The 11,896-nt window shown below is 33.8% G+C and overlaps 1 protein-coding gene across 1 annotated transcript; it reads right to left on the bottom strand.

Moving 5' to 3' along the window:
* Positions 1 to 1,582: 1,582 nt before the first annotated feature.
* On the bottom strand, positions 1,583 to 7,795 carry LOC149949869 (uncharacterized). The gene is made up of 6 exons (XM_090167940.1): positions 7,711 to 7,795; positions 6,200 to 6,261; positions 5,778 to 5,903; positions 3,178 to 3,270; positions 2,791 to 2,892; positions 1,583 to 1,792 (listed from the first exon to the last, which is right to left on the bottom strand). Exons 1-6 carry the CDS (start codon positions 7,757 to 7,759, stop codon positions 1,646 to 1,648), a joined length of 579 nt encoding a protein of 192 aa, XP_090024066.1. The 5' UTR covers positions 7,760 to 7,795; the 3' UTR covers positions 1,583 to 1,645.
* Positions 7,796 to 11,896: the final 4,101 nt, after the last annotated feature.

Below are 11,896 nucleotides of genomic sequence, written 5' to 3'. Positions count from 1 at the left end.
TTCTCTTTAACCTTGTTCGATGTCACAAAAAATACAATCGCTCATAAAATTGAAAGTGGGTGTGCTTAGGGTTTCTGATGGTGTTGAACTACTAGAAGCAACTGCATTCTTCGTTTCTAAGTATTTTTGAATACTGGCTCTTCTAATATAGTTCAATCGACAATCTTTATGGAACGTTATACTGTCGAGTTTCTCAAAGTGTTCGTGCTTATTATCCAAACGTTCCTTACTGGCTTTTATAAGCCCCTAGATTCCTCTTTTCTTCACCTTCGTAACAGATCTATTTTCTAACGGCTCGTCACAAATCAAACACACTTCCATAGCGAAAATTCGTATTGGCTAAAATTCATTATCATTTATTTAACACAAGTTATATTAGTTTATACAAGTACAATTCCGATCATTCAACACTAGCTCATTTACTTTTAGCCATAGCGCGCAAGTTTCAACTCGAAAAGACCGAGAGGAACTACATTTTGAAAAAGGTCTCGAAATTATAGAAAATTTCGTTGGCGAGATCAGCCTGTTATTGAAGAAGAAACACGTGACTTAAAACAATATTTATTAGCTATCTGATATACTACAAAGGCTTTTGCAAGAGCGACTAGTTAACTTCCATTCCTGGACACTTCCACTAATAGCGTTCCTAAGGTTCATTCTCTAAAAATAATGACCTTTATTTTCCAAAAATTGGCGAATACATGTCAAAAGGTTTCCTATAAAGCAACGCGTTAAATTTTTATCACCTTAAGAACTTTTAGTGTCAAATTTCTGTATTTATGAGCGTTGTAACCTGAGCGGTCAAAGTCAGGACTCTATTGCCCCTTTCCGAAGTAATTTTTTTAAATTCAATATTTTGTATGTTTTTTTTTAAATTACAAAGAAAAAATTCGTATCGTGATTGGAATATCGAAATTTATAAACGTCCCATCTATGCCCGCTAGAGAATATCTCATTCGATAGATAGTTGCAAGGGCTACATCTGTTGTCCAGTGACTTAACGCGATATCTCTTCGCATTTAGCTTAAAAACGTAAAAAAAACGAAAAATAGCCAAAATGGCGGGCGTTTTTAGACATGTTCCGCTCCGCGAATTTTTTAGAACTTTTTTGTCCTTACTCAGGACATCCATCTGAACACATTTCCGTTGCAAAACGGTTGTCCCAAATTATTTCCCGAACACCCCATTTTGAATTTAATTTTACCGTACTAGGCTCAAGTCAACATTTTAAGCTATTAATTCAGGTGGCGGGTTATACGACGTAGGAGGGAGGGTATTGGTAAGCCCTTCATGCCTAGCTAACTTTTAAGTTTAATCCCAACAAGTTTTTATAAATAAAGAAACCATCAGTAGCGGCGGCGGGTGTAGGTTATGCTTGTAAAGCTTACTTTTGATTTTATTAAGGTGTCTAATAACCGATTTAAAGGACCCAAAAATTAAATGGTGGGGTCCCAAGCCAGATTCTGTAGGTTTTGTTAGCGCCTTAAAATGACCCACTTTTAGGAAAACCTGTGAAATTTCTCGCGCCACCACTGGCGCACAATGATGTGTGTAAATATAGAAAGAAAAACGTAAAAACTAATTTAATTCTCAATTGTTTTATTATTTAAATTGAGGCTTATTTGCTTCGCGGGTCGCGGTTTCATTAATCACCCTGACGGCGACGTCCGCCTCCGCCGCGTTTCTCGCTACTGTCCCTCTCTTCGGACGATTTGCTCTCATCTGATCGAGGGGGTGGGCGAGGTTTAGGGCCGGGACCTCCAGCCTTGCATTGACCTTTTTTGCAAGTACCCTGAAATTCAAAAGATCCTTATAATAACTATGTATTATTTTAGATATCACGTTTTAAAAGTTAAGGTAACACCGAGGAGTTACAAAACAAATTTCATACCACTAATGCCTCACAAGCGCTGTAGAAAAAGTGGGTTTGCGGGTGATAAGTTAATCACCATCTATCTAAATGACCCATATTTTCGTTAAATTATTGAAAATTTTTAAAATTTGTATTAAAAAAGTTTTTTTAAAAATCACCTCTCTGTAACATATTTTAACCAAGGGTCCTCTTTCACTGTCGTGTTTACGTAGTTTTTGGATAGTGCTTTTGATTGGTACGAGTTTTAAGGAAGTTCCTAAATTACTTTAAATTGGTTTAGGGTTTTGCTTTATTGTCACTTTTGAGTATGGACTATTCTACCAATTCGCATGTTTTATCACTCTTAAGGTTAAAATGGTAGAAATACACCGATGAGAAACAAAACACAACTCATACCGCTTACGAATAGAAGTTTTTAAAGCAAAATCATACATTTTAGGGTATTTAAGGCTAAATTAATCCAACATTAACTACCGGTATGGAGAAGTTATAACTGTGGTATCAAATAATGCTTTAAATTTTAATTTAATTAAATAATATTATTACTGTTACTTTGTTAATTATCACCTTAAAATCATCCCAAAATATCTAAAGACATAAAATAATTCAATCACGGCCGTTACCCACATTTATTAAAAACTCTTTTCGAGGACATTCCTCACCCAAGCCCAAGAGTTTCAGTGGCGTTGGTCCTTCAAACGTTTCTACTCCCCATACGACAGCGCTACGCATTTGGTCGAAATCACTTTTATTGGGCACATCTATTCCAAGAGCTTTTTTGACGGCAGATTCCACTTCCGAAGTTTATATTTAATTAAAAATGTAACATTGTACAGATTCATGATACGTGTTCATAATTAACTAATAGAAAACGTAACGCAGCTAGTGTTACAATTTAAGACAAAAGTGGTATTTACTCTGATTCTTCTGCGATCGGTAACGCAAGGGCTGCCTTCTTGTTTTGTAGCCGATGTTTCTGAGTTGCTGATTTGACACAAGACTGAACAGCCTCCTGTCTCCTGCGATGACATGAGTAAAATAATAGTTCTATAGTAATAAGTGTTAAATAATCATATTTGCAAAATTAATTAAAATGTTAAACTTATTGAATTCGGTCTATATAATTTTAGTTATAATTTACTCTAATTTAAATAAGAAAATAACGATGATTACCATACATTTGCTGAAATAACGCAAATCATTTGACTTTTAAAGCTATGCTGACGCCTAAGCTCTATTGAATCATATATTTTTTCACTGAAAATACTAACGAAACAAAATTCATAACCGAATTAGATTCTGACCTCCGAAACACTTTGTAATGTTTGTCCGGTCTTTGTCAAAATAAGGCAGGCTGATAGAGATCTTGAATCTATGCAGTCGCCGTTTATACATCTCTGAAATCAAATGAAGATTATTAATATTACATTGGTTCGGTATATCTGAAATAGCAGCTCAAACAAATATGGCAAATATGTTATCCGAAGTTACTCGACTAAATGGAAAATAAAATTAAAAAATTGGGAAACATTTTTCCTATTGCGCGTGCAACGATTATACTGTTACAAGCTCTGTCTCATGACGTAAAAGAAAAAATTTATATGGCTATTTTTGGTTCAATTTATTTTTAGAAACATTTATTTCACATCGACTCACAAAGAAGGTTGACTTAGAGTGTAATGAAAAATAATATATGAATATTTTTCTTGCTTATTTTTTTGGTTAAAAAGACAAATCACCCGGGATATGATTACCCATCAGTGGCGGATACAGAACAAGCTCAAGGGGCGGGTGCTAAAAGACATCTTGAGCTATGGGTGAAATAACAAATCATCAAGTCACCGCGCTTGGTGCTGGACCACCCGCGTCAAGGGGGAAGGGCACCCACATATTTTCCCGCTACTGGTACACGCAATCACCCCGCTATGCAGATCCATCATATTAAAGTTAAATTTGAAACTAATTTCCCATCATACTGTTTATTTACTTAATAAGCGCACTATAACTACCAAAGAGGAATATTAACAAACCACTCTCTACAATATGAACCAAATCACAATCACCGTTAACATAAATGGTGCGTTAAACCGTGAAATAACAAAAAAGACATAAAAAAAATCCATTACAACGCTAATAACAATCACTTTGTCCATTAAATACGAACAATATTTGAATCACCCTGTAAATGAACTTAGTCAACTAACTATCAGAACGTAAGATTTACCTAAAGCCAAAGTAGCTTTTTCATAAGCACTTCAATACGAATAATCATATTTAATCACCCTGTCTATAAGCAAAAACCACGCACAAAAAGAAATACTTCAGTAAACTACGACCTCAGAGTAACAATGTCTTTAAAATTCAAATAAGAAAAAGATGCGAATAAAAGTCCCCAATTGTTAGACTTATAATATTGACAAATCTCAAAACTAGAGCTATCCCATTAAGAACTTTGACATCAGAGTCACAATATCAAATAAGCAAAATATGTGAATAAATTTCAATAAGAGTTCGAATTATAATACTAAGAAACCGCCAAATTAGAGCATCAGCCAGGCACCACGAAATCCAACGCCACGCTCGCCGATATTTCATCCATCACCGTACCGCCGCTGCCGATACATTTTTGAGATTTCCTACGACGTTTGAGCTGCGAGGGTTTGATCATTTCTAACAATTGATGTTTCATTCACCCTTCTCACCATATCGGTTGAAGAGTTAGAATACAGTAGAATAATGAATACTGCCACTGCCCAAATCCTTGATCACCGAAATCAATAATGGTTTATCGAGGTCATCTATTCCCCTAAAGATTAATGCGTCATAACGCCTCCTAACCCTATCGGTTGGACAGATTTGTACAATAAAGACACAGGCCCTACTGCAAAACAAAAATCGGCACTGGTCACATTTTGGGGTTCCAAACGCGAAAATGGATAAAGGGACACCAGTTCCAGTTTTGTATCATTAACTCTTATTACTCCATTATTTGAAAAGTTTATGTAGATTAGGGTGAAATTGGAAACATGGGCACGGCGAAATTTCCCGGCCCCGGTCGCCGGAAGTAGTAATAGGCTATTTAGAGTGTGTAATATCCCTAATTTTTTCCGTATCATTTTCAATTCCTACCCTAATGAACGAAGATTTATGCTTAGTATGGGAATGTTTGAAAACATTGAGAAGTGGAGAAAGTGCGTCAACAAGTTAGGTTATATTAACAAATTGCGTATCACAGAGTAGAGGGGATGGCTCACTGAAACCTTTTACGCCACACAATATAAAAGATGTTTCCACAAAATAATTATAATAAAAAGTATAACAAGTTTTTATCCACGTCACTAGCTTAAGATTTATTGTTCTTTATTTTCATGCGCGTTTCGCATGTGGATTTAATTTCCAAAATATTTAGCTAATGGAGCTCGTACTTTCTATCTTCAATAACAAAAGATAATGACTTAGAAAAACATGAACACGTAACCTCTATGGAGACATCTATTCTATTGTTCTTAATTAATAATTAATTAAATGTACGCTAACACTTTAGTACTTGTTTCGAAGTTAATATTAGTTTTTCAAGATCAAGAACACTAAACAATGTATTTATATTGAATGATATATAAATATTTTGAAGATTTATGGTGCTATTAAAATTGAGTGGTTCATTATATTTGTGGCGTAATTGAGGGGGTGGTGATTTTCCCAGTTGTACCTTTTTGTTACAAAGGGAAAGGGGAAGTTTGCGTTACGTAATTTGTGAACCGCCCTTTGACGAACAAAAAAGTTTAATAGTGTTTAAATAATATCAATTTCATAGAAAACGTAAGACGAGGCTCTTTTGGTAAAGTGTTATTTAGCAGAAACGTTCTTCGTCTGATAATTCCATGTACAGCTGTTAATTACTTACACCCTTATTTTGACGAGGGTCTGCCGCGTTCTGGACGGTGCACGAAGTCATATCTGCTGCATTTTGGTTGTCGGCGATTTTCGAAGTTCCATTCATGCACATATACTGACAGGAGCCTTCGTAAACCTTTTTAACAAAAGAAATGTTATTGAAATATCAAGGATAAACTGATTACTGATGACAGTTGGTATTTCTGGTAAAGTGTTAGACGTTTGACTTTTTTCGAGTTATGCTGCCGAAATGCGACCAAACTCAAACAGCTGTTATAATTAGGATAGACCATGTTCATTTTGATTATGTTAAAATTTTAAAAGTAAGAACCAACTCGAAATTTTAAATGAATTATTCCGTTTGTGAGCATTGTACAAAACATTGTACGTGCATGTCTAGGACACCTCAGTTACAAAATGGGTCATACTTACAGGAATGGCCACTGCATTTTGATCCAAATTTGAGCATGCGGTGTCATCAGTAGAAGTTTGTCCTGCAGGAAACAAAATTAAGAAAATAGCATTATAACGCGAAGATAAGTGCTTTCACCGGGCGTATTCTAACCTCACTCCTATGAACTATTTCAGTAGCAAGGCCATATATAATTGATATAAGACCTTATTTTAACAATTCAGTTTCAATTGAAATTTCAAATGGGTAGGGAATTAGACGTTTACCTGAGCCGTAAAAGGTTTAATAGTTTTTAACTAAAGGCCAGACCTGAATACTCGATATTTATTTAACTAGGGATAATTTTGAGGTCCTGACTGAGGTTTTTTACATTTATATATCTAATCAGTTCATTCATCAAAAAATCATGACCCTTTATAATCTGAAAAGTAAAACATAATTCCTTTAAGATTTAAAAAGCTACATATTTTATTTTAACGACATAATTTTGAAAAAATAAAGCTGTTTTTACATAAACTTTAATATAAATTTCGTAATTTTCCCGAATAATTTTAAATATCTTATTACGTTAAAATTGTATATAAATTGAAAACAATACAAAATATTTAAATAAATATATAAATATATTTAAAAACATCGATAATAACATTAAAATATTTCAGAATTGATCCAAAAAACTTGGAATTAGATTATATTTGGCTTTTCAGGGATAATAATCAAATGGAGATTGCACAAAACTATTGCTCATAAAGTAATGTTTCTTTGGGTCATTTGTATAGCCAATTGCCTAACCGTATGAATCGTCATATATGGTATAGCTCCTAAATAAATACGATCTTAGGTATTGGGTGTTTTATTTACTGCCATAAAAAATTGCGCGTACAGCCACTACCTATGTAATTAATCAAAGCCCGTGCATGCTTGGAAAAGAAATTATGGTCTTTCAAGTTCGCTGCATATTCCCGCTAGGTGCTCAAGCCTTGTGTATAGCATAAGCCATGGTGATATAAATCACTTAGGCTACGGCCGGTAGTAATATATCACCTGGGCCTATGATATTGACAGGGCCAACGCAGTAGATTTAACGTACATGCGCACCTAGCGGGAAACTGCGGCGAATTCAAAATACTAAAAAATGTAATTATCTAAGAATGCATGGGCCTTGATTTATAACGTATTAATAACCAATTGATCCTTAAGTTACTAGACAAAATGGACACCTGCATTTTCGGTATCAATAACAGAAAGACTTTTTTCTGAGAAAGTTATCAATACAAAAGTTTGAAAATTGAAATTAGTTGTACGTAACCCGGAAATTAACTTAAGAAAATCACAAAAAAATGGTTATATATCAGTTAAATCCTCGAAAAATCAGTAATCATATGTACAAACATGTCCCTAGTGGCAACCGCCTTAGAAATAATAATATGACAAAAAAGCCAATATCAGCCCGAGGCCAGGTGCAGCGGCATCGGATACACCGTCGTGCCATCTCTAACTGTGCGAGCTTAACAGTTTCTTAAGTACATACCAAATCCTCCAGCTACCAGAGAAACGACTGCGATAAAGATGCGTATCATTTTCTTTATATTAAGTTGTTTACAATATTCGGAATCTGCCAGCGCACGGAACTTTATATAGACCACGAAGACAAGGAGTTATTTTTCTTCCATATTTTGACATATTGTTGTGAATTTATTGACAGCGCAAAGGACATTCAAATCAAACTTTTACAATTGATCATTAATTCTATGCGAGATGTTTTTCCAACTAAATAATAATTTTTATTATAAAGGGACAGGTGGTCGTGATTTATTTTATGAAGGAAGACATTTTAAACGTGTATTAGCAGGTACACTGAAGTAAAATAGTGGAATAAACATCTTACAACTAAAGTGACTTTATGCAGCTATAAGCCCTAACTACACATTTTTAATAATCTTTACTTCAAAAATCTTTGAAAAGCAAATTTAATGCTAACTAGAGAAAAATAGTGAAATATAGTTTAATAGATAATAAATAATCACTTTATTTATTTTTATCCACAAACAAAAATTATCCGGGAAAAAACGATTATTTTACATGTTAAATTGCTATATAGTCATGTATAAACAGTTAATCGTAATTTTTATGGTTAATCAAAACTTTAGCGGTTAATTTATCTGTTTCGCCGAGCTATAATATTTCCGCCCTTACTTTTATGTCCTCTCATTTTCTGTTTTAGGAGCATTAGGCTATGTGAAAGGTCTGTGGTATTGACTGCCATCTTTCAGAATGGTAGGCATTACTCTAACGCGTGTAATCGAATCGAACCAATGAGAAGTCGTTCATATTCAACGTCTCACACTTATTTTCCAGAACTTTAATACCACCATTATTATACTAAATTGAGAGATTATTAATTAAAGATCACAATATGATCACCAAATTAATTTTAATTCATTTAAAATTTTTAGTTAATATTAAAATTGAGTTGAATTACACCCCAACATTCTACACAGTTAATGCTATATGGCAGCTATAAGTCATTAACAGGCAAGCTTCACAAGATATCATACTAGAAAAGTGTTAATGAGATAATTCTTCATCTAACTGTATCAGTTCAGATAAGATTGATATGTAAAGACAATGTAAAAAAATAAGCTAAGCATAATGAGATAAATAATCTGATCAGTTCGTTGTTTTTTGGCAAAACATATAGTAAAGGCAAATTTTGATAATTTAGAATTAATTATAAATTTAAAATACATGCGTATTTAAAATAAATTTATTTCATTGAAGAAATATATCTGTAAGTACCACTTTCATTTCCCCCAGAAGTTATTTAAAAAGAAATTATAAAATTTAATTATTTCAATTTTTTTTAAATGGCGTCTACTAGGTTTTTAACGTCGAGCGCTGTTATTTAAAAAATGAAACTGTTTTTGGAAATATAGTTTTCCGAAAATTTTGGTTGTTTAAACCTATTTGGTAAAGTTTAAACTAAGAAGCTTACGCTTAAACAGCGTTGCTGATATTGTCATTGCGCCAGTTGAATTTTCTAACAGTGAGACATATCGTTGTTCAAATTTACGACGTTTAAAAAAACTTTCCTTTTCCTGAAATAAAAGTTTTACATTTAATGTTATTTTTATTAATTTATATCCGTTTTTCTAGCCATGGTGATTTTTATATCATGTTTTTAAATTTTCTGATAACGTTTTTAATTTATTAACAGCAGTTGAGTTTGATTGATTGTTTCCCAAAAGTCTATATTTTATACGTAATTTAACTAATAATCGAAGAACGTTTTAATACCAGGGGAACACTTTAAAGTTAAATTAGATTAAGGAAATAAAGAACGCACAGTTTATTTATTTTGTACTTCACAGAATTGCATCTATGGTTTTATTCTTTTTATTCCAGCTGAGGTTGATATTGATGCTAAATATTAAAAATGGTATTTATGAAGAAATATTTTTGCGAAATTGTTATTTTTAATTTTGACTGACTCTTTTTTTTCTGTGAGAATTGCTAAAATATAAACAACATTACATAGACGGATGACTATATAGATAGCTTTTCTGTTCTGATACCGTTGAAGAAGCGGATGAACATGTTAGGGTTAATGGTCGGGAGCCGTTGGATCGCGTGGCATTAAGGGTTTGTTACCCAGCCATCTGATTTAACATTAAAACTTGCTAACTGACTTGCCCAAAATGCGGTGCCTTAGGTTTAAGCCTAGCAGATAAGCTTACAAGCACTATTAATGAATTCTTGCTTGTATGAATGTAGGTTTTATTTGTTTTTCTTGCAATTTTCTTCCTCTCGGAATTGTATTAGTTACAGTCGAAAATGTTCGTTCATAGTTAAATATTCGCCTGGCATATGTCCTAGGTAGCAAATATTACAGATGCTGACTCTTGGTTAATTTTCTTACCTGGGCACGAAGAGTACCGAGTATTTGGGGCAAAAAACAAAATTTTGATTTAAATAAAATTTCTTTGAATAAAATTGAACTGGGTTGCAATAGTCCATGTAAATTACAATGAATATTTCATAGTTTACTGATATCGGCTGATTTTAAAGGATAGCTAATATTTCTACAATGTACTCTTGAAATAAAAAATGGCCAGTCTATTTTCAAAATCCTTACTTACATTTTGATTTATCAAACCTACACGTTTAATCAAAAACAATTTGAAGTTATTTTTAAATTTAACCGAAAACGTTATAAATTGAAATCCTAATATCAAACTGCATATCTGTGGTAAACCGTTCTAAATCAAAAGGGAGGTAGTCCCTATGCAAGGTCCGGTAGAGTAGAGCACCTACCCGGGCACTTGCTATATTATCTCGAGTCAGAATTAAGCCGATTTTACCCCCTCGTATCTCAAAAACTATAGGTCGTATCAAACAAGTGATGTATCATTTGAAAGGTTACAGGCACGCGACAAACATATACGAATTCCATCGAACAGGGTTGAGGCGACGTTTCGTAGTAATGGGGCAAAGTAAGGCTTAATTTTTCTTCTTCTTCTTCCATCTTCTCCTCGCAGACCGCTCTACAGCAAAAACTACTGAACCTATTTAAATGAAATTTAAATGGTTTACAGTTTCAAATTAAACTCCCATTATGTCCTGCCAAAGGAGAAGTTCGTATCTAGTATAGTTCTTGAGCTATGGTGACAAATGTACAGTTCAGCGAGTCGGTAACGAAACCATGGAGTAATAAACACATAAGAAGTACTAAACCGGAGCGACCAGCGATTTAAAAAAATAATGCAAAAGGTTTGATGGTTGATTCTAGGTAAAAAAGTGTCGCTGTGTTCGAAAAAATAGTCTTAAAGGTTAAAATGCCCGCTATGACGGATATACTTGTATGCAACATATTTATAGGTGGATTGTAGGTAAAAAGGGGCGCTGAGTTCGATAACAATAGTCTTGCGAGTGTCAGGGTGCCACCACCCTCCTACGCATTGTAACCCGGGCACCTGAATTAAAGGCTTCAAAAGTCGCTTGATGACTTAGGCCTAAGGTGGTGCCTTGGGTATTAGCCTAGCTGATTATTATTATTAAAGTTGTCCGCCAAAGTGCTTGTCGATAAATAAGTCCAGTTTATGACGTTTATGGGAATATAATTACAGATCTTGTCCTAGGGAAATAGAATAAACATTCGAATGCTACTGATTTATAGGTTGTTTCTAAGTGAAAGAGGTGCAGTGAGTTCGAAGTGTCTCGCCAGTGTCAGGGTGGGCAGTGTGCCTCCAGAGGGCGGTAAACGATGCCAATGAGTAATAAACACAGTTCAAAACGTGTAAAGTTTAATAACAATCGTACAAGCTTATTTATTAACATTAAAAATGAATTAAAGAGCAAAATGACGTCACGTTTAAAAAAAATTAACGTAAACAATATCTAAACGTACACAATGTTGGCGAAAGAGCTAGGCAGTTCTCAATATTCCAAATAGGTGAAATTTCACTTTCCAATTTTGTTTATAAATATTATTTCCGCTTTGTTACTTTACTTCTATTGTTATAAACAAAAAGACGAAAAATCCACCCAAAAACCATTCGGTTAAAAATTGCAAGGTCCTTTAAACAAAAACGTCACGTCCTATATTACTCTAGGCCATAAAAGTAGTGAAATCAAATAACGGGAAAGATCTGTAATTATATTCCCATAAACGTCATAAACTGGACTTATTTATCGACAAGTGATGTGCTCTGAAGTAA

This window comes from Leiobunum rupestre, chromosome 3 (genome assembly GCF_980474605.1).
Source record: "Leiobunum rupestre chromosome 3, qqLeiRupe1.1.hap1, whole genome shotgun sequence".
Lineage (NCBI taxonomy): Eukaryota > Metazoa > Arthropoda > Arachnida > Opiliones > Sclerosomatidae > Leiobunum > Leiobunum rupestre.
This window is presented reverse-complemented; position numbering and strand designations above follow the sequence as displayed.

What these genes read in the sequence shown, in the direction of transcription:
- LOC149949869 (XM_090167940.1), bottom strand. Translation starts at nt 7,759, where the DNA reads ATGATACGCATCTTTATCGCAGTCGTTTCTCTGGTAGCTGGAGGATTT. An exon ending in TCTGGTAGCTGGAGGATTTG is followed by an intron (nt 6,262 to 7,710) that starts GTATGTACTTAA and finishes TGTTTCCTGCAG; the next exon opens with GACAAACTTCTACTGATGAC. An exon ending in CCGATCGCAGAAGAATCAGA is followed by an intron (nt 1,793 to 2,790) that starts GTAAATACCACT and finishes TTTGAATTTCAG; the next exon opens with GGTACTTGCAAAAAAGGTCA.